The sequence below is a fragment of the Pongo abelii genome, chromosome 6 (genome assembly GCF_028885655.2).
Source record: "Pongo abelii isolate AG06213 chromosome 6, NHGRI_mPonAbe1-v2.0_pri, whole genome shotgun sequence".
NCBI classification, from domain to species: domain Eukaryota; kingdom Metazoa; phylum Chordata; class Mammalia; order Primates; family Hominidae; genus Pongo; species Pongo abelii.
Window position 1 is genome coordinate 80141087 of NC_071991.2, and position 21780 is coordinate 80162866.

The window sequence follows — 21780 nt, forward strand, 5'->3', positions numbered from 1 at the left end:
ATTCTGGATTGGTCAGGGATCAGTTCTCTTTAGTTTCTTGTATATCATCAATAATTAATAATTGTATATAACTGCATATTTGTAAGTGCTTATTGGGTAAGAGAGAGATCAGATGAAAATGTAGGTAACTCATGGTTATTGTTGTTAATTTAAAAAATTACAATATAAGTAAAAAAGATCTGACATATTTCTGAGACTCAGCATTATCACCTTTATGTACAAAGTCAAATTATGAAATACCTATATGTGATTCTTTGTACATTTCTCGTCGAATATAACTTTATTGTAAAATTATATTATTCCATAGGAAAACTGTTACATTTAAATTAGGAAAATATAGTATTGCTGCTATTAATGCTTTCACCTAGCAATATTTGAGAAGGTATCAGAGTACATCTTTAATTTATACACGTTTTGAAATATTGAGCATAGTTTTTAGTATTACAGAATTTTGCTCAACATGTAATTTTTCTCTATCAAGGCCTATGTAATTGCTCATATTTCCTGAATGAGATAATTTGGGAATGTTGCAGTCGTAAGATGTCTCTCCTACTTTAAAATTACCTTTGTGTATACTTCAAAAAAAAATTGGCATCTGACCTCAAAGAAGGTGTTTTTGTAGCATTCGATCTTTTTATGAGGTTAATAAATATCTCTTTTTCTTATAACAAGAATATCAGAAGCTGTTGTTGCATTTAAAAGCCTTTCCCTGTGGCATTAGAATGAAGGTTATTTTAATAGAACTCTTGTAGTGCTCCACCGCAAGTTGTTTTGTTCTTTGCCTCCCCCGCAGCTGGCTGCATCAGAATAGTTGTGGAAGTTGCTTGGAAGTCATCAGAGAGCGCCTAGCAGTGCTCTTCAATAGAAATGTGCCTCAGAGAGTCATGAGAGGTGTTGTGAGTTGGTTAATTCCTGCTCTCCATGTATTGGTATAACTCCCTGTTTTCTTTATTTCCAGGAGCCTCTCTCCTATTTTTGTGTAAGTTTTAGTTGCTGGAAAAGAGCTCCTTAAAAATCCCATGAGTCTGACTCTGCAAACCTTCTCTGCAGTGCAAACTACTTTTTTCCTAACAAGAAAATGGCGAATTTTCCTAGTTTTTTGTTGTTGTTGTTGTTATTTCTGAAAATCCAACCCCCAGGCCAAGCCTGTCTGTATTAAGGGAAATCAAACCTGAGATAATCCAGGTCTTCCTGAAGTCACTTGTAAAATTCTTTCTCTGTTTCCTCGCCAGTCTTCAGAGTGATTTAATGTGCTCAGGTATTTGAAATCCTTAATGAATTACCTGACAGCTTGTTTGGTTTGAATGACTGGCGTAACCAAATGAGTCAGTCATTGGCCTGCTATAGAGCTGGCATATTAAAGAACAACAATTGATTGGGTAATCATCCATAATTAAATGTTCTTAATGTTCCAGGAATAAATAATTTCTGCTTTTAAACTTTGTTGCAGTCTTCTCCCTCAGATCTTTCAGGTGATGAGATGAGCAGCCTTAGACACTGGAAAATGTTTTGGGAGAATCTTGGGGAAAAAGATATATTAAGAGAAATACGACTGGGCACGGTGGCTCACGCCTGTAATCCCAGCACTTTGGGAGACCGAGGCGTGTGGATCACCTGAGGTCAGGAGTTCAAGACCAGCCTGGCCAACATGGCCAAGCTCTGTCTCTACTAAAAATACAAAAATTGGCTGGGCATAATGGCGGGCCTGTAATCCCAGCTACAGGCTGAGGCAGGAGAATCGCTTGAACCCAGGAGGATGTAGTGATCTGAGATTGTGCCACTGCACACCCGCCTGGGAGACAAGAGTGAAACTGTGTCTCAATTTAAAAAAAAAAAAAGAGAGAAATCGAAATACTTCTTAGAGGAAGATTTTTGTTTCTATTGATGGGAGAAGCCCTAAAGAAAATCTCCCAGAAAGAGTAATTAGATCATTTTATGAATTAAACTTAATTTAGAGCAGTGCTTAACCTTTGAGGAAATTGGCAAAAAAAAAAAACCATTTTTTAATCAGCCCATTGATCCAAGCTTGCAGAGTTGTAAATATTTCTATTTCAAGTTGTCTGTGTAGTGCAAAGCAGTCATCTTCCATCCTGGAATGTTCTCAAGGTGACATCTAGAGGATGTTGTGGTGATATCTCAGGGAGTTATTGATACTTTTATATTGCAGAGAGAAGTTTTGGCAGGCAGCTAGTTTAGGCCAGGTCCCTTATCGTTGATGGTACTATAAAAGGGAGTATCCAAATTCTTTAGAATCACAGTGAGATTCTTCATTCTTGCATAATTCATGTGGATAAAATAAACTTTAAAATTCTGGCACCAAAATAAAATGATTGAAATTTCCATGACTGTTTTGCATTACTTAAGAACACATGCATCTTGGAACAAACCACAGTTAATCTGTGAACTGCACTCATGTCCATCCATGTCCACCAAAACTTTTAATGATTGCAAAATGGATAGGTTTGAGTCTTTATTTTCTTGGCCAATTTCTGCACATTTTCATTTAAAGCATTAAGCTCTAAAAAGATCAGAAGACATGTATTTGGTTATAGGAAGCCACATAAGAATGAGCAGAAGATTTCAACAGATCATGTGTTGGGTTAGCCAACCTCCAGAAATCTACAGTGAGCTAACTTTAGTGAGCACAGGGCATTGTAATCTGAGACTAAGATGACACACACTGGATCTAAGGTGGATGAGAGAATTGTTAGAGGCTTGAGAGGGCTGCAGTAACAACTGATGACCTTTGAAAATTGGAAAAATATGACAAAAAGATAGACATGTAGGTATCCTAGAGAAGAGGTTAATGAATGAATTAGTTCCACACCTCAAGAATGGTAATTTATAACCAGCTACTGTTGCTGAGACTAAAACAAGGGAGATATATTAAACCTCAGCAGGAGGGAAATAGTTTAGATAGAAGAAAAGATAACCAGGATCCTGAACGTTCTCGTGTACTACGGTGAAAAAATGCAGGAGTGTCTGATCATTTTCCCCAATTCTCTTTACTTCTAGAAAGCCCCAGAATAGAGGAGTTGAGGAACTGATTTTTTTCTAGATCATAATCATAATCACTTATTTTATGTTTTAACACTTTGTCTCCCAAAGGCATCCTGAGCCATAGCTAAGATAACACAGTGCTTGAAATTTTGAGTGTAAAACATTTAACCTAGATAAACTGGCATTTAAATCTTCATTTCTGCGTTTGTCCCTGGCTATTTCCCCAGCTCCACTGTACAGCCACCTTGGGGTAGCAGCCCAAAGAGCCTGTCAGATTGGGTTGTAATGAAGGCTTTGAAAGGGGATAGTGTAGTTGGGAAGGTGGAAATGCCTCATGCCTAGGGGCAATCTGAGTCAAAAGCAGACAGACAAATGGGAGGAGGAGGAGGGAGGAAAGAATGTTTGAGCAAGTGAAAAGAGAAGGGCATGGCAACAGGAGCAGGAATAAAAGCTCTAAGGCAGGGCACACAAAGTGCTGATAGCTGCAGAATGAAGGTTAATCTGATGTTGAAAGCAAAGGGGTTTCTCAGGGAAGATGGGGACAAGTGTTCTGGTTTGAATAGTGAGGTCAGAAGGGTAAGAATTTGACATCAGAGGGGTTGCTACCAGGTGGAAACTAGATAACACAACAGTGTGCTGGCTGTGGCTTCAGCTACGGGAATAGGGGTGTCTTCTGGATTAATTTTTCCTGCCAAAGTTTACTGCTCGTCTCTGCCCTGAATACCTTTTACCCTCTATTAGATGCTCTCAGCTGTCTTTCTCCGGGTTGGGCTGGCCCCTGTCTCAGTTCTATGCTGAGATAGAACTGGTAACTACTGCCTTAGTTACCAAGTTTCTTCCTTGGTAGTAGCCCCTCCACCTCTGTGGTCCTGCTAGCGTTGCCCAGCGTGGTCCTTTGGCACCCTGGCCACTCTGGGTTACAGTAGCTGCTCAGCCTGGCTTCAACCCGCTCCTGACCCTGCGCCTTCTTCCCAGTATATTCCTGCTCTCACTGGTTCACCAGGTTATAACCTACAGCTTGGCTCTGACATTCAGTGCCTTCGAGGTTTTAAGGAGTCTAATATTCACCATCTGTAGAGACGGGGGAAGCATGATGTGGATGCCTGCTACGTGGGCACCATCCTTTTGTTGTGTAAAAGGGTCAGTCAGGGCAGGGTGCTCACCCAGCCTGAGCTGAGGCCTAGAGAAAAGTTTCAGAACAGTCTAGTTGGGAAGAAATGCCTTTCCAGGGCAGAGGAGGAAGTTGGAGCAATAAGTCTGTTAGAGAAAACTGGATGCTGCGGAGAATTAAGGAGCACAGAGCCCTGATTTGAGAGTACTGGCAGGCCTGAATTCAACTCTTGAGTGCTACTACATAGTCGCTCAGAAGTTAGTGACTTGAAACAAGCTGCTTAGCCTTTCTGGATTGCAGTTTCCATGAAGGAGGAGGAGGAAGAATAAGTGATAGTGATGATGAAGATCAACAACAACAACAACAACAAAAATCCATTTCTGTAGTCTTTACTGTCTGTACTTGGTACTGGCCTGAGGATTTTATGAGTATTAACTCATTTCATCTTCACGACTACCCGTGAAAATGGCATCATGATTATTCCCATTCTACAGATGTGGAAACTAAGATAAAAAGAGATTAGGTAACTTGTCCACAATGACACAGCTAACAAATAGCAAAGTCAGAATTGAAGCTCAGCAGCCTGGCCCCAGACCCCGTGTTCCTAATCACTTGGCTCTTTTGTCACCTGGTAGAAATTACATTGTGAAAAGTTGCTTGTCAGCAGAGGTTAAGGATCATTTAAGTTTTTAACTAAAAGATTTTATTTCAGCTTAATAACATAGTTGAAATGTGTTGTTTTGTCTGTGCTACTACTTTACCTTGCCCAAAGTATACAGGGCCCCTGGACACTTTCAGACTACATGTGCTCTCACTGCTTGGGGATAGCTGTTCTAAGATAGGCATAATGTCATGGGCACAGCATGATACTCCTTAGCTAATGGTGGACCGTGAACATGATTCAGGCTGAATTGCCTCTTGCAAACAAAAGAAATCAAGGCTATGTATTGAAAAGATAGGTAGAAAGAAGCATTATGTCTTTTGGAATACATAATATATGAGGTAAATAGTGTCTGGTTCTTTGTACACTTATTCATATAATTACCAAAATAAACCAATAGATAGTAATTAGCACCCTTGTTTTGCCAATGGGGAACCTAGAATTCAAAGAATAACTACCCAAGATCACTCAGTGTGAAAGATGCACAGACCTAGGATTCTAGCCCAGGTCTGTCCACCTCCAAAGCCCATGCCCTAGGCTGTTCATTTTGCTGCCAGCCCGTTGGAAATAGCCTAAAATTAGTTTAAATTAGGCCAGCAATATTAATGAGTTTCTTTCATAATCCCTTCCAACCCTGAAATTCCAGTTATATTTCTAACAGGTTCTTAAGAATAGCATGCTAGCCCTCTAGTTGAACACAGTGGGCCCAGGAACCTCTTTTGGGGATGTCCTGTGAAGCTTGAGTTGGAGACCCCTGATCTGGGCTTGGTCCCCACACCTCCAGCTCCTTGGTTTGCGCAAGGGACTGAATTCAGAGGGGATAGTGTGATTTATATCTCCAACCCATGAAATGTGAAGACAAAATACTACATTAATACTGTACCCTGTAAATCTTTTCTCGCATTAGCAGCCTTCTGGTAGAGTCGAGTTGCCAAGGAAGCATTGCCATATGTGCTGATGGAGCTGAACTAAAAGGAGAAGATTGGAAAACTAACCACACTAATAAATTTCATTTGAGGCAGTTGGAAAATGGACTGCTGTTTTGACAAGTTAGAAACAACACACACATCCATTCTCCGTTTCAAATGGTTAAAGTGAATTTCCAGGACCCAACAGAAACATCTTATATTAGAAACCTGATTTTTCTGCTGAGTTACCCAGATGTCAGATATATACGCACTTTAGACTTAAATGTGGTTGCGATGAAGTGCCTCACCTGGACTCTCTGCTTTAGGCATTACTGGGCCATGCTACCTCTCCTCCCTCTGAGGTCAAGGTACAAGGAGGGAGTTTGGAATTCCCACCTCTTTGACTTCATTGTTTCACAGATCATGACCTTCTTACAAAGACCATTTACCCAAGACTAATGTTTTCAAGGCCCACATCTGTAGTGGGCCTCAGATTATAATCCAGTCACCTTCATTTTCCTGTTTAACCAGACAAGGTAGTCACTACAAGAATGGTTCTTATCAACAACTTCCGTGAGTGCCAGCACCTGGCCTAGGTCTTAGGAATGGATTTGTGCTTTGGTTTTATTCTAAGTTGAAGTTAATCATATAATATAAGGAAGCTCGGGGCCTCTCTAATGTATTACTTTAAACTCCTCGTTTCTCTAACTTCCTCAGGTCTCTGCTCTTGCAGACTATCCTTCACCTGCCTCTAGAACTTTTTACTTTTTGAACTTTACTTTTTACTCTAAAAGCCACCCCATGCATCTACAGAATTTGGTGCATGCTCCTTAGTGGGCCTGGGAGAGAAGTTGTGCAGTGTACCAGGTAAGAGCACAGGCTGGAGTCAGACAGCCTGGGTGGAACCCCATTCCCCCATCAAACAGCTGAGCCACCATGGGCAGCTCCCTTAAAGTCGGCCTCAGTTTCTTCTTCATTTGCTGTGGATAAAACAAAAACCACTGCCTAAGTAAGGTGTTGTGTGGATTAAATGTGTTCATTCACATAAAACACACAGAGTAGTATGTGAATGTAGCAAGTGCTCCCCAAATATTGGCTGTGTCATTATCACTACTATTAATAATATTGTTATTTATTATCTGGTCTTCTGTGATCCAAGCACAGCCTCCAGTGCCCTGACTCCATGCCATAGCCTTAAGATGTTGGTGCCTTTGCACACCAACTGTTTCCTCTGCCTGGGTCACCTTGCCCTCCATTCTGCTCATTGTCTCATCTTTCCAGCGAACCTCCGCTCACCCTTGAAGTCCCAGGGCAAATATCTCCTCTTCTTTGATGTTTTTTCCCCTCCTGCAGGCAGAAGAACTGGTTCTCTCCACTGGGTTCTCATAGTCCTATGATGCCCCTGGGGTCTGGTATGCAGCACCTGCTGTTGTTAGGTGGTTTGTCCCCCATCTGGCAGGTGGAGACAACTAGCGTTCCCTTTTCTTCTAATCTCTGAATTTCTTAGGGGGGAGGCACTAGTCTCACTGTGTTCATCCCAGTTCCTCTCAGTACCAGGCACACAGAGAAGGCATTTGGTAAATGTTTGCTGAACAAATAGCTACTTGTTGCCTTCTTTGTAGTCTTAAATACAGGGTTTTCCCTTTTGTTTTTTGCTGTTCACAATGCATTACTAAATTTATGGTGAGAAGGATAAATTTCAGTAGTTTGAAAGGCTGGCTGAAGTGATTGTATCTAACACTGTAGTCATTAGGCTCTGTGGCCTGTTTTTGTATTAGTCATTTAAAAAGACTGTCACAGGATAGTTATGGAGACAAGAGTTCATCATTTAAATCACAGTGCTTTCAACCCATCCACAATTTTGGTCTACAATTTAATGATGAGAAAAATACATCTAGCAAGTAAATATTTAACTGAACATTTTGGTACTTGACGTGAATACAGGGAGAAAGATGAAAATTTCAAATGTGAAGAGGTAGTATAAATAGGCATATGCCCACGTATTACTAGTAGAAATTAATGTTGTACTTTTATTAGGTAATAACCAAGCCTTCTCTTATTATAGATATCTTGTTGAAAGATCAGTGAGTGAGTCTCATGAGTATAGTTTAGGAGAGAATGCTTGCTTTGGATAAGAATGCTTGCTTTGCCCAAATGGTTGCATATTCCCGTTTTTTCTCATATGCTGCCTCAGCTCATTTAGATTCTAAAGAGCACAGCCCCACTCAAGCTAACAAGAGCTTAGGGGGGCTTTTGATAAACATTCACACAAGCGAGAAAGAAGGTAGAAATCTCAGGGATCCAAGAGCAGGAGCTGCACTGGAGCCTGGCCTCAGTGGGACCCGAAGGTGATGGGGACGGGCGCTCCCACCTGTGTGCCTTTCACAGGCTATGTGCATTCTCTTTTTAGAGTCTCCATTCCTTTTGCTCCACATTCTCGTCTGTCCACCAATGTACTTCCTCTGCTTATTCATGGTTTCTGCTTCCTTGTGACATTAGCACACACATGACTTCCAATTGGCTGCTTTCCTTGCTCCACCCATGACATCTTTTCATCTTGTTGCTTCTGTGCCAACTTGTCCCCTCTTCTCTAAAGACTGTCAGTCAGTCATCCTCCTGGGGAAGGCATCCTAATTGGCCAGCTCCATTTTTGGTAGCAGGCTTAGGTTGCTGAACTCTTGATTTGCGTATCTTTTAGGTGTTTTACATTGTCCAGTCAGCTGTGGCCCTGGGGATGAAGCACGCTTAGATATTATAGTTGCTTAGTGAAGGGCTGCAAACTCAGGCCAGGCGAGATGGCTCACACCTGTAATCCCAACATTTTGGAAAGCCTAGGCAGGAGGATTGCTTGAGGCCAGGAATCTGAGACTGGTCTGGGCAACATAGTGAGGGCTTATCTCTTTGTTAAAAATAAAAAATGAGAAAAAACAAAAAGAAGCGTTGCAAACTCAAATGCTGATAGGATCTAGGCAGGTTATGTAAGTGAACAAATGCAGCTGGGTGTGAGATGCAGATACACATTTGCACATTAACACAGAGTTGAGTGGTGTATAAAGATACAGATTTTTTGAGTAAGATGGCTAAAGCTTGTATCCCAGTCTCACCACTTACCAGCTAGGTAACTTGGAACAAATTACTTTATCTCTCTATGCCTTGGTTTCCTCTCTACAGAGTGGTTATGAAGATTAAATGAGTTAATAAAGTTTGTAAAATGGTACTTGGCACGTAATAAACGTGATGCACTTTTAAAGAAAATTTTCATTAACATCACCATCCTTATCCTTGTTTAATTCCACAATGAAGGACTTTCTCCCATTTTTCCATGAAAACATTAAGCTGTATTCATCTTTTTAGTTTCCCCCCTTTATAAGGCTATGAGCAAAGAAAAAATTTATGAGCAAGGAAAAAATTGTGACGGTATCAGTAGAGCAATAAAAATAGAAACTGGAGGCCGGGCGCGGTGTCTCATGCCCGTAATCCCAGCACTTTGGAGGCCGAGGCAGGCAGATCACGAGGTCAGGAGATGGAGACCATGCTGGCTAACATGGTGAAACCCCATCTCTACTAAAAATACAAAAAATTAGCTGGGTGTGGTGGTGGGCGCCTATAGTCCCAGCTACTCAGGAGGCTGAGGCAGGAGATGGCATGAACCCAGGAGGCGGAGCTGGCAGTGAGCCAAGATCGCGCCACTGCACTGTAGCCTGGGTGACAGAGTGAGACTCCGTCAAAAAAAAAAAAATACAAACTGGCACTTGGCCTCATTGAGGTATGGGCCTCAAAGCAGGGTGGGCACCACCTTGCATGGTTTCTGTCTGAAGGATGGAGCCTCATGCAATAGAGCAGATGGCTGGGATGTCAGAAAGAGGCCCGGGGTCAGTCAGTTCAGTCAGAACTGAGCCTGTGAACTGACTGTTAGGTCGGTGTGTTCATTGATCTTGGTTTTTTGTTTTTTTTTTTTTTTTGAGGCAGAGTCTCGCTCCATTGCCCGGGCTGGAGTGCAATGGTGCAATCTCGGCTCACTGCAACTTCCACCTCCTGGGTTCAAGCAATTCTCCTGTCTTGGCCTCCCGACTAGCTGGGACTACAGGTGCCTGCCACCACACCCAGCTAACTTTTGTATTTTTAGTAGAGACATGGTTTCACCTTGTTGGTCAGGCTGGTCTCGAACTCCTGACCTCAGGATGATCCACCCTCCTCAGCCTCCCAAAGTGTTGGGATTACAGGCATAAGCCACCGTGCCTGGCCTCATTGATCTTTCTTACAAGGAGGTCAGATTATGTTTGAAACTTTTTGTTAGTCAATAAAACACACCTATAGGTTGGATACATATGGCATTCAAGCTAGTGACCTCTCAGGCTGCTCCTTTAGGAAGAGAGTGTGGGCAGGGCTGGTCCCTCAGAAGAGGCTGTGAGTGGACCTTCTTACATAGATAAATTAGAAAATTGTACTTCCAATGAAGAATAGTACCATGAACCTCTCTCAAAGTATGACACAGGGTGCAACATGCTCCTACCCTCAGGGTTAGCTTGGTGTGTGTTTCCAAGAAAAAACAATTGTGATTTAAATTTTTTTTCTTTAAGAAGAACAAATGAAAATGATGACATTTCTTAGTTCAGATACATAGCTCCACTAAATGTTCTAACAGCCTTCCCCAAAATTGGTCCTTGATTTAGAAAATCAAGTGGTCCACTGATTTAGAAGGCAGAAGGAAAGGAGCAGACTTTGGGGGAATAATGAGATTTCCTATATCACTAATACTGTTGATTTACCCAATGTGCAAACGATCCAGAATGTGAGATGGAATGTACTTGGGACTGATGCGGCTGTTAGAAGTTAGTACTTAAACATTCCATTTCAAATATTCTCATTAAGGGTAATAGCAGAAAATTGCAGCAGAGATTAAGCAGTTTTTAAGTGGTAATCCCCTCTGTAGAACTGTTGATTTGTTTAGTTAATGCTAATTTATTTAATATACTTCTACTTTTTGTTGATTTTTAGGTCTGTTGCCACAGTTATTGGGAGTTGCCCCAGAGAAGGCCATAAAACTTACAGTAAGTCTTTTGAGTTGGTGCTTCTTATTAAGGAATTTTGTACATACTCAAGAATCTAGCAGGTATTCTTATAGGAAACAGCAGGTTTGTTTTCTCAGAGGTGCTAGCTAATTTGAAAGCAGGGGAACTCACCACACACACTTTTTCATTATTCCCCATTTAGCAGTGGACATCCAAAAATGTGATAATAAACTTGAGGACTTTTGGTGGTTGCTGCCATCATTGTTGTCATCACAGCAGTAGCAGCTAAATTCCCTTCAGTATCTACTATATTAGGCACATGACATATATTACCTTTTATTGGTTTAATCTCAAGCAAAGCATGATCCACAGTTTATGGGTAAGGAAACTGAGGCCTGTCGGGCTTAAGTAGCCTACCTGTGTTCACACAAATCATGAGTGGGAGAAATAGAATTTAAAATCAGACTTGTCTGACTCCAGAGCATGTCTTTCTATTACACCTGCTGTTTTTATAGGATTCGTGGTTAGGGTGTGTTCTATAAAGCCAAATGTGCAGGGATCTGGGTTCTAGTTGAAGTTGATCCTTTATCAGATTATTTGCCCAGTGCCTGGCTCACATTTGACAGATGGTTGATATTCAGTTTAAGCGTTTGTGGAATATACAAATATTTGCATCACTAAGGCCATAAAGCCCCAGAAAGTAAAACTCTAGCTTTAGGTTGGGCTGTGTAGCTTTGGAGCCTGAAATTCTTCTTTTACCGTTTTGTTATGTGACCTTGAGATAGCTAATCTTCTCTGGCCTATGTCTGCCAAAAAGATATGACTGTTTGTTAAAATTTCTTGTACTACATACCATTTTGAGAATATTATATTAATTAATGTAATTTATGTTCTTTGAGAATCCTTGAGGAATTGTTAGATATTGAATTTCTTCTAAGCTGAAAAAGTCTGCTCAGCCAAATTTATCTCCATGATGAGTACTGTTTTAGATTAATTCTTGTTAGAAGACTTGAAAGTGATTTTTAATCAAGCCTTATAAAACAGTTTTAATTTGTAAGATGTATGTTTTTATTTTGTCACTATTGTCAGTGTGTCTCCCTTCTTAAGCTATTCTAATTGCAGAACGTATTTTTGGCTTTCATTTATCTTTTAACTTTTCTCTTGAAACATCAGTGATGCATATATATTTTTCATTTTTTAAAACTATGATACTATTAAGAGTACTTCTCAAACTATTTTAAGATCTGTTAATTTGTGCAATGTATGATTACTCCAATAGACTGATAGAAAAAAATAGCATATATTGACAGATGCATATTTATAAGTGTTTAATGACTTTCTTTATATTTTTCATCAGCTTCTATAAATATTTTTCTTCAAGGTGAACGATTTTGTGAGGGATAAATTTATGCACAAAGATGGTTCGGTCCCACTTGCAGCAGAAATTCTTGCTGGAGGCTGCGTAAGTACCTTTTGAAGATCTCTACATTGAAAAGACTTGTTTCACATATATATCACTACCATGGTCAACAGGTGTGGACTAAGGCTTCTGTTTAACCACAGATCCTGCACAAGGGCAGAGTCTACTAGGGCACCTCGGCTTTTCCTAGACAGGCGAACCATTCCAGAGGTGGAAGGGTAAATGTTTCTGATCTTACTGCCTGTGAAGTCATGCCTGTTAAATTCGTCATTGCTTATGGTTTGTTCTGCAATAGAAGTCATTTGTGGCAGAAGTGTTTGGGCTTTGAAAAATCTTTGCTAACCTTTTCTAAAGTTAATTTTTAGTACATTCTTTCCTCATGGCACCCTCTGCTGGGTCAGGCACTAAAACTTGTAGTTTGAAGTCAGCAACCATAGCTCTCTGCTTGGCTTTGCCTTGCAAGTGGCAGCAACTGTTCAAGCTTCCACTGCTTTTGGGAGAACAATGCTGGGAAATAACTGGCTGAGTGTGCTCTGCATTGTCAAAAATGCTTGGAATGATTGTTTCCTTATATGGATGAACAACTTGCATCTTGTTCTGAAGCTCAGCAAAACATTGTGTCTCGTTTTATCTCATGTATTGGTTTGTTCATGTGAATGTAAATACTTTAAGTAAATTAAACTCTTATACAAAGACTAGTGTTATTTAAAGATAAGATTGGTTAAATAACAGGCTTTGATCACTCAGGCAATACAATATTGGTATTTTTTTTTTATCTGAACCTATTTCTTATAAAAAAGATGAAGTCACTTTTTTAAATTGACTTACTCTGGGCAGGAAGTAGTATTCCTAAAGTAATTTTTTTCTTGATGATCCTTGAATTTAGACGTTGGGCAATGTTTGTGTGGAAAGGGCTTATTGTCCTATCTAACGTTGAACGATGGTTTCTTAAATGTAGCAGGACCTAAGAAGTCCTAGCTCCTGGTATTCTTTAGAGATGGATGGAATTTGGCTGCTGCCTGACTCTCTGTTTGATCACTGACCTGTCGGAGATGGCCAGGCAGGATTCCCTTGTTCTGTAACTTTAGGAGCGTTCAGGATGGAAAAAAGGAGCCTTTAATGTCCTAAATAAAAAGGGCACACAATAATAATCAAAGAGAATTTTAGAAGTTGCTCTTCCCCATAAGTACTCTCCATTTAAAACAACTCTGTAGTTTCCATTTGAGTAAGTAGGTTTTCTAATTTTTGAATAGGTATATCCATAGGCTGTGCCTAGCCTAGTCCTTCAGGTTGTTGCAGGGCCCAGGATATAGCAGGGTTTTTTGGTAGGTCAGGTGGGGTTGTTGTTTTTTTAAGTTACATTTTAAACTTTCTGAAAAGATATGATTATAGATTTCTGTAAGAATTAAAATGTAAAATTAATTATGACACTACTCAAGATGTTGGCAATCGTCATGGCATGGTGCCCAGAGGTTTATTTTCTTTTTAATGAAAGCATTTTGCCTGCACATACCTCTGGGTGCCAAGGAGATTGGTTGTGGCACGTATTTTCTAGGTGCCATCTGTAGGTGGTCTTGTTTTTGCATATGCAGCCGCCCATTTCAAACACAAAGCACATTGGCATCAGAAGTGGTGCCTAGTTATGTAAAGAGATGTAGCCCTTTTCAAACCTGATCTAAACACAGGCTTAAAATTGGAGCCACTTAGGCTTTACAGCTACTTAAAATATCTGTGAAATGAGGTTTGCCATCCTTCATCTCAAAGAGGTAGACAGTGGTCCTTAGCTTTTCAAGTCTTCTCCCTTGCCTTTTTCCCCCCCCCCAATCATTACTTTAAGAAGTAAGAGTTTATTTTCAGGTAAGCAATCCTGTAGGTAGCAGACAACCCAGGTCCCTTTAGATCTCTGAGTAGATGAATGGATGGTTCCATTTTCTGTGTGTGTGTTTGTATGTGTGTGCACGTGCTTTTTTTTTTTTTTTTTTTTTTTTTTTAGACAGAGTTTCGCTCTGTCACCAGGCTGGAGAGCAGTGGTGTGATCTTGGCTCACTGCAGCCTCCACCTCCCAGGTTCAAGCAATTCTCCTGCCTCAGCCTCCCGAGTAGCTGGGACTACAGGCACACACCACCATGCCCAGCTAACTTTTTTGCATTTTTAGTAGAGACTGGGTTTCACCATGTTGGCCAGGATGGTCTCAATCTCCTGACCTCCTGATCCACCTGCCTTAGCCTCCCAAAATGCTGGGATTACAGGCGTGGGGCCACCCTGCCCAGTCATGCATTCTTTAAGTAACAGCAGCATCTTTCTTTGCAGGCTTTGGCAAAGTTTTCTCTATAATTGGAGTCAGTCACACACCTTAGAGGGTTGTTGTGAGTTCCACAGCCTCATCTGTCCTATTGGGAATACAAAGGGTTTTGTAAGGTTGTGTCACATGAGCGGTTCCTCATCTTAGTGCATCCAAGCATTGCTAGGTGTTGACTTTTAAGTCCCTGGGGAGCTCACCTTGCTTCATTATTACTGAGAATTAGTACACATGGCTGACTTTTGCACTTGTAACCAAAGCTGCTCATTTCTTTGAACAAGGCTTATTCTGTTAATGATCTGTTTTCTGCAAAAATGAGGAAAGTATGTAGGGAGATCTTTGTCTCATAACTTCATAGTGTTTAGCTAAACAGCCTGTTTTATTGTATATATTTTTTTAGAATGAAAGTGTTACTAAATTTGGAGGGGAAAAATGATTGTCACTAAAAAGGAATAAAGTTTATCCCATTTCTTATTTATTATTTTTGGTGTAATAAAGCCTGTAACTGAAGAGATGAAAAAATAATCATCTGTTTCGCTGACATATGTAAAAGGGCTAACTTTCATGTCTAACTTTATTTTTAAACTCATTTTTTGCATTTGAGATTAGTTTTAGTTTAGAGCACTGTTAAAAAATTGACTTCAGTTTTCTGAGCATTTTTATAGATTCACACTTTAACAGTAGTGATACATTCAGCGTGTTTTAAGACAAAACTCGATGCTGCGACTGGGGTTTACAAACTCTAAATCTGAAATAATTCTTTGTGGTTTCTGTTTTCTCCATAACTTGGGTTTCTGCATTCTAAATTAGGCTTGTAGTTGTGGGAGTTCTGACGGAGACCTAGACCTTCAGTCTTCCTTGCATGAGGTATATATATATGTATACCTTCTGTTTTTTTCCATCTTTTCCCTTCTTGGATCAAAAACTTGGCGCCTTTAGAGGAATGTGATTGAGAATCTGTGTTAGTGACCGTGGAAACTCTCAGTCAGTGTGTCAGAAGACAGAGGTTCTGTTACCACTAGCCACTTCCAGTTAGGTTCCCAGTGATTCTGAAAACTGATGTATCACCTCTGAATTTATTGCTTTTATTGCTTTTTTGCTGTTACTTTAAGAAAAAAAATAACGTATGTAATGCAATATGATCTGTAGGCTGCAGTGCTTCATTCAACAAAGTAAGTGTATGACTTTTATATATCTAGTGTAATATGCATCTAGGCTGAAATCTTGAGGAGCCTGGGATCTTTAGCTTTTGATCCTTTGATCTTTAAAAAAAAGTCACCAGGTAAGAAATACAAGTGGTGCAATGACTAGTTTCAAGGAAGAAATATAAATATGATGATTAATTTATTTGGCATGAAAATAAATCTAATATTACTAAGAAAGAAAGTCATGAAAGTATGAACATCTGTCTTATAAAGCCATATTTAGTAAAAACTGTTTATATACCAAGAGAAAGTAATAGTATTGTGTAGTAGTTTTTGGAAAGACGAATTAACATGTTTTAAACTACGGTCCTTTGATAATGGGTCCAGGGTATTTTTTCATTGGGATGCACACATGTGTGTGCATGAGTGTGCATGTTGTAAATATAATTGGTGTTTATAGAAGTTTATATTCATTTTGAGTGCATTTTGAGTTGGAAAAACAATTTATATGCTTGTGTCACTGGTTCTAAAAGGGACTGGTGAGAGTAACACTGTTGGGAAAACATGGAATGAAGAGTAATCTTAATTACACTCCCTTATAAATAAGTAGGACCCTAATGCTGTTTCCTGCCTGATTCCTACCATAATGGTGATTCCCATATGCATGGTGTGTTTATGCCAGTTTGTCCAGCCACATATCAAATACTGTTTTTAAGGCAAGTTTTTATTACTCATCTCATACATTACATTCAGTTGCAGTTAATTTATATTTTGAAAAATTTTGAAAAACACAACAATACAGACACAGATGTGCCTACCACTTAGATTGGTGGCAAACTTGACAGTGCAGTTGGAGGCCCTTTATGTACCTGTCCAAATTGCTTTTCGTTCCCTTACCTCTGTCTCCCAAGAGAAAACTCTGTCCTGACAGTGGTGTTTTTCATTCTAAGCATGTCTCTCTACTTTTTATTACCTGTGAATATCCTAAGCAGTAAAAATGTTTGTTTTTGAATGCTTCATCCTAACCCAGTGCTCTAGGAACACCTCATATGATTCCCAGATTGATGCCTTTGCATTTTTTCCCATTAGTGCAACTCATGTGCTTTGCTTATCAGAAAATAATAGTAAATGGGAGTATGACGTTCAAAGTGTTGGAATGTGGCAGATACTGCGTATGTCTGTTACAGATGTGTGGGTTTCTAGATGGACTTATGGTTGGAAAAGTGTATTCATTTAACCAAGTTTTCGGTTACTTGGGGTTTCTCCCTAGACTACAGTCATTTCTTCAGTCTTATGATTTAAACTTATACATGATACTTAGTCAGTTTAAAAATGTTAACCCTCCCCACTGCCAGCATATGCTCCCTATCTACCTATCAGCCTGCCTTCCCATCATCCCTCCCTTCTTCTCCTGCTGCCATGGTTCTTACCACCTTCAAACATTCTGTATAACTTACTTATTTTTCATGATTTTTGTTTATTTTCTGTCCCCTTCACGGTAGAGTACAAGTTTTGCAAGAGTAGGGATATTCTTATTCATTGATGTATCCTGGGGACTGCAGGCATTGCATGGTAACCTGTAGACTCTTTGTAAATATTGGTTAAATGAAAGAATTTTAAAGCTAAAATCACTCAAAAGTGATCTTGTCAATCTTCACAGCCAATCAACGACAAATCTGATAATGGACTCATTTATATCTTTTCTTTAATGTTAGTCAAACCCCTTCCCATCATTAACAATAAAACTTATCACCTTTCTCTCCAAGCCATACTTAATGATAATACCCAAATCACCAAGAATAGAAAGCATATAGCTGGAGATCATTTTACAAAGTGAAAGTGTTCCTTTTAAAACCTTGCCATTCTAATTTTTGAGAATTGCCAACAGGGATGCTTCTTCTTCTTGTTTTGTGTGTGTGTGTGTGTGTGTGTGTGTGTGTAAATTTAATCCTTTTGAAAATCATAGCCATTTGTACTAAAAATAATCGCATCTAACAAGAGGCAGTCCAGTTTACTGGAAAGAACATGGGCTTTTAGTTGGTTTGGGGTCCCAAGGCCTTCACCTGCCAGATGTGAATCAAGGATTAGACAACTTAGTTGACTTCTCTGAGTTGCAGTTTTCTTGTCTATAAAATTTAGATATCAACTTTCTCTTTCAGTTATGTATTGCTGTGTAACAAACCCCTCCAAAACTTAGTGGTTTAAAACAATAATCTGTTCTTTTTCATTAATGCTGCCTCCTTCCCATGGTTTCTGTCTCTTTCCCATGGTTTCAGCTGGAGTGGCGAGGCAGCTAGAAGTTCCAAAATGTCTTCTCACAAATGGCAATCAGCTTGGAGCTCAGCTGGAGCCATGGCTAGGGGGACAGGTTCTCCACATGGCATATCTGCGTGAGCTTCCTCACACTATAGTGTCAGACTTAAGAAGGTGAGTTCCGAGAGCAGAATAAGAAGCTGAGAAAAATCTCAGGCCCAGTTTTTGAGGTTATGCAACATTAATTTAGCCACAGTGTGTTTGTTAAAACAGGTTATAGGCCAGCCAGATTCAGTGCCAGGGAAAATAATCTACCTCTGAATGAGAGATGTGGCATTGATGTTGCAGCCATCTTTAATGCACCACAGTTACCTTGCCTGATTGTGGGAAAAATTAAATGAGATAATATGTATGAAAGAATTAAATCATGACTTAAGTGCTAGTCTTCCCCCTCTTCTAGTGTCTACTTTTTAACTTCTAATATATATGTGTGTGTATATATATATAGAGAGAGAGAGGATTTTGTGAAAATGAATGTTTTAGTTTGGCTTTTTGGGTGGAGGGGAATGGAATAGGTGTATTGGAGTTTGGATATGGCTGTTGAGGACTTCAGCTACCTCAGGTGCTCCTGAAATCTCTGGTCTTCTTTGTGAACCTGCTTATTTGCCATTTCTCTACTGATTGATTTCCTCTGCTGGGTAGCATAGCATCTTTTTTCTAAAAATGACTTTAATTTCATTCTGTGTCCACAGTGCATGCCAATCCCAGTTCCAAGGCTTTTCTCCTAACAGGAATGATCTCAGTGTTTCTCCATCATTGAGGAGGAGAGGTGTTCTGATTATCTATTGCTGCATAACAAATAATCTGAAAATTTAGTGGCTTCAAATAGATACTTATTATTATTCTCTCTTGTGGTTCTATGGATTGACGGGGCTCAGCCTGGGAGGGTTGTACTTGGGATCCTTACATGGTTATGGGCTAGTGGCAACTGGGGCCAGACTCATCTGAAGGGTCAACCGGGATAGATATCCAAGGTGGCTCACTCTTGTAACTGAACAGCTGGGGCTGTGCTCCAGAGCACCTGCTTGACTTCTCTGTGTAGCTTGGTCTTTTCAAACATTGACAGTTTGATTCTGAGAGGGAGCCTCCCAAGAGCAGGCATCTTAAGAGTCCTGGGCAGAAACAAGACTTCTTATGACCTGACCTTGAAGGTCACTGCCAATGCATTCTGATAGACAAGCCAGTTAGGCTGGCCCAGATTCAACAGGAGAGAAATTAGACTCCACATCATAATAGGAATAATAGCAAAGGATGTTTCAACTACCACTGGAGGATTCAGTAAGCTGTGTTGTGGGCTGGGAACATCTTCATTGCCCTTCACCTTGTGAAGGTTTCATAGCCCATCTCATGCCTTCTCTGAGGGTCTGTTGCTGATCCTAGAACCCATTCATTCTCTAGATTGCTTCTGGTAGCAGGGGGCAGAAACTCACCAAAGTTGGAGTTAATCAAATGAAGGTTTACTTTAAGGGTACCCATTAAATGAAATTGAAGGCTCTTGAGAATTGAGGCAGCATTAGGAACTGTCTACTCTATTTTCTCTACTTGGCCTTTGCCTCTCTCACAGTGACTTTGCATCCCTCTGCACATCTTTTGACTATTCTAATCCATAACTTCTTCTGTTCCTGAAGAATTGGTATTGACTTTCTCAAGAATTCCCTTCGTGTTCTTGCCAGCCACCTACCCTTTCTCTACAGTAGGAGACAGCCTCTTTTCATCCCTTGCCCCAGCCCCAGCTAATTAGCTCAAGTTGTTCAGTTTTGTTTTGTTTTCCATTTAATTATTGAGAGAGGAAATCTGATTGGCAAACCTCATCTTTGTGTGCCAGGCCATACGTATGGCAGCCTTGAGTCATGGCGCCACCCAGATATTAATGACTTTGCTTAATGTTTCCATTTGTTTCAACTATCTATAAGTGTCTTCAAACCTTTCTTGTACTGTTTTGTTTTTAGCTCTGAATTCTGTAAGTTTGCCTTGAATAGTATTGTGTATACTTTGGTCATAAAATATACTCAAAGTCACCATTCCTTATGACTGAACTTGAAATCCCTTAAGATCTCATACTCAATCATATCAAACCAGGAAGAAAATTTCCTCATATAATGAATACATATATTCTGACAATCAGAGCTGGTGAGACAGATTGCCTGAAGTGGATTTAAGTCTTACTTCGCAATCTTTTTCTTCCCAGGATTTCCTGTGGATACGTAGCCTCATAGTGTGGTTTTCTTAAGGTAGAATTTTTATTTCACTATGCAAGTCTCTGCACATATCTTATGTATAAATGTAAGATGATGTGAGGCTTAATCATTAGGTTGAATTTTTATGAAGTCACTCTTGTGTGACATGTGAATTAATCAAGATACATTATGCATTATAGTGATGCTATAGCAATAATGTTAATTTTTTTAATGCTTGTATCTTTATAGCCTTTTGTAGTTCAGTGAAAATCTAGTGATTATATTGTTTTCAAATGTTATTATTGTTATTATTTGGAATATTCCCTGGGAGAACTTTTTGCATACTCCCCCAAAATGTAAGACCATATTAAAGATTTTCTTGATTTGTACTTACACTTTATCTCTGCCTTCCATCTCCTCTTGACTTGGAGGGTTGGAGACTATATCTGGTGTTATATGACCTACTGTCTTTGTCAACCATGGTCACTGCTTTGCCACTTGAGGAGATCTTCCTTCATAACTTTGTGCTGACAACTAATTGCATCTCACAGACCTTGAGTAAATGGCTGAACTGAGACATCTGTAAATATGGATGACAGGGCCTATGTTGCACTGTTACAGCTGTGTGTCTAGCATTGTGTCTGACATATGGAAGAAACTAAAAAAAATCTGTTGAATGAATAAATGCTTGACTACAAGGTGTTGGTCATAGATTTGGAAAGGAAGGGTAGTGACTCTCTATACCATGGTACTATTAATTTAGAGACTGATGGCCAGCAAAGAGGAATTAACTCCAAAAACTGGTGGGAGAGTAGGGGTGCTGGAATCGGGGGAATAGCTGTAACCATGGCTAGGTGTCTACATATCCAGGATATTTCACAAGAAAGTATTCCATGATCACCCAGTAATAGAACCAACCTTTATAAGGCTCCTATTTATTTTATTTGACTTCATTTCTAAGAATGACAAATAAATAATCCTCAAGTATATTCAGAATCTTAAGAACAGGATGAAGATAAACAACTTGGAGCATTTGGTATAGCTTATTTATTATGGCTTGTATTTTAAGTAGAAAAGACTTTATTGAATGACTAACATGAAATTATGTCAGAGTCATGAAGGAATCATAGAAAAGAGGAGCTTTAAAAAAGGAGGAGCCAATTAATAGCCAAAAAAAAAAATGCTAACCTCATGGCACTATCTAAATTTGCAGATTTCTGAAAAGCCAAGAGGCAGCTCCATTGGTTTTCTCAAAAAGGCCTCCAGGCAATGGGACTAAGGCATTGGTCTTGAATAGAGTTCCGCTGCTTGCCTACTCCAATGAGAGGCTCTTTCTCCAGATGATTTCATCTTGGACTGAGGGCAAAAATAAAAGAAATATCTGATGGTACTAAGGGCTCATGGGTGCTATAGATTGAATGTTTATTTTCCCCACAATTGCTATGTTTAAAACTAACTCCCAGTGTGATGGTATTAGAAGAGTGGGACCTTTGGGGGTGATTAGGTCATGAGGGTGGAGCCTACAGGTTGAGATTAGTGCCCTTATAAAAGGGATCCCAGAGAGGTCCCCACTCCTTCCTCCATGTGAGGACACAGTGAGAAGACAGCATCTGTGAGCCAGGAAGCAGCGCTCACCAGATTCCAACTGTGCCGGCACTGTGATCTGAGATTTCGAGCCTCCAGAACTCTGATAAATGAATTTATGTTGTTTATAAGCCATGTAGTCTATGATAC

The 21780-nt window shown here is 39.8% G+C and overlaps 1 protein-coding gene across 2 annotated transcripts in view; it reads left to right on the forward strand.

Annotated features, from left to right (window-relative positions):
- SLC25A13 (solute carrier family 25 member 13) overlaps positions 1 to 21780 on the forward strand; it is a 206446-nt gene that overhangs the window by 144210 nt on the left and 40456 nt on the right. For both annotated transcript variants that reach the window (XM_024249984.3, XM_024249983.3), the window contains 2 exons: positions 10679 to 10731; positions 12074 to 12154. In XM_024249984.3, the coding sequence (XP_024105752.1) occupies positions 10679 to 10731; positions 12074 to 12154 (134 nt within the window). The remainder of the gene's footprint in view (positions 1 to 10678; positions 10732 to 12073; positions 12155 to 21780) is intronic.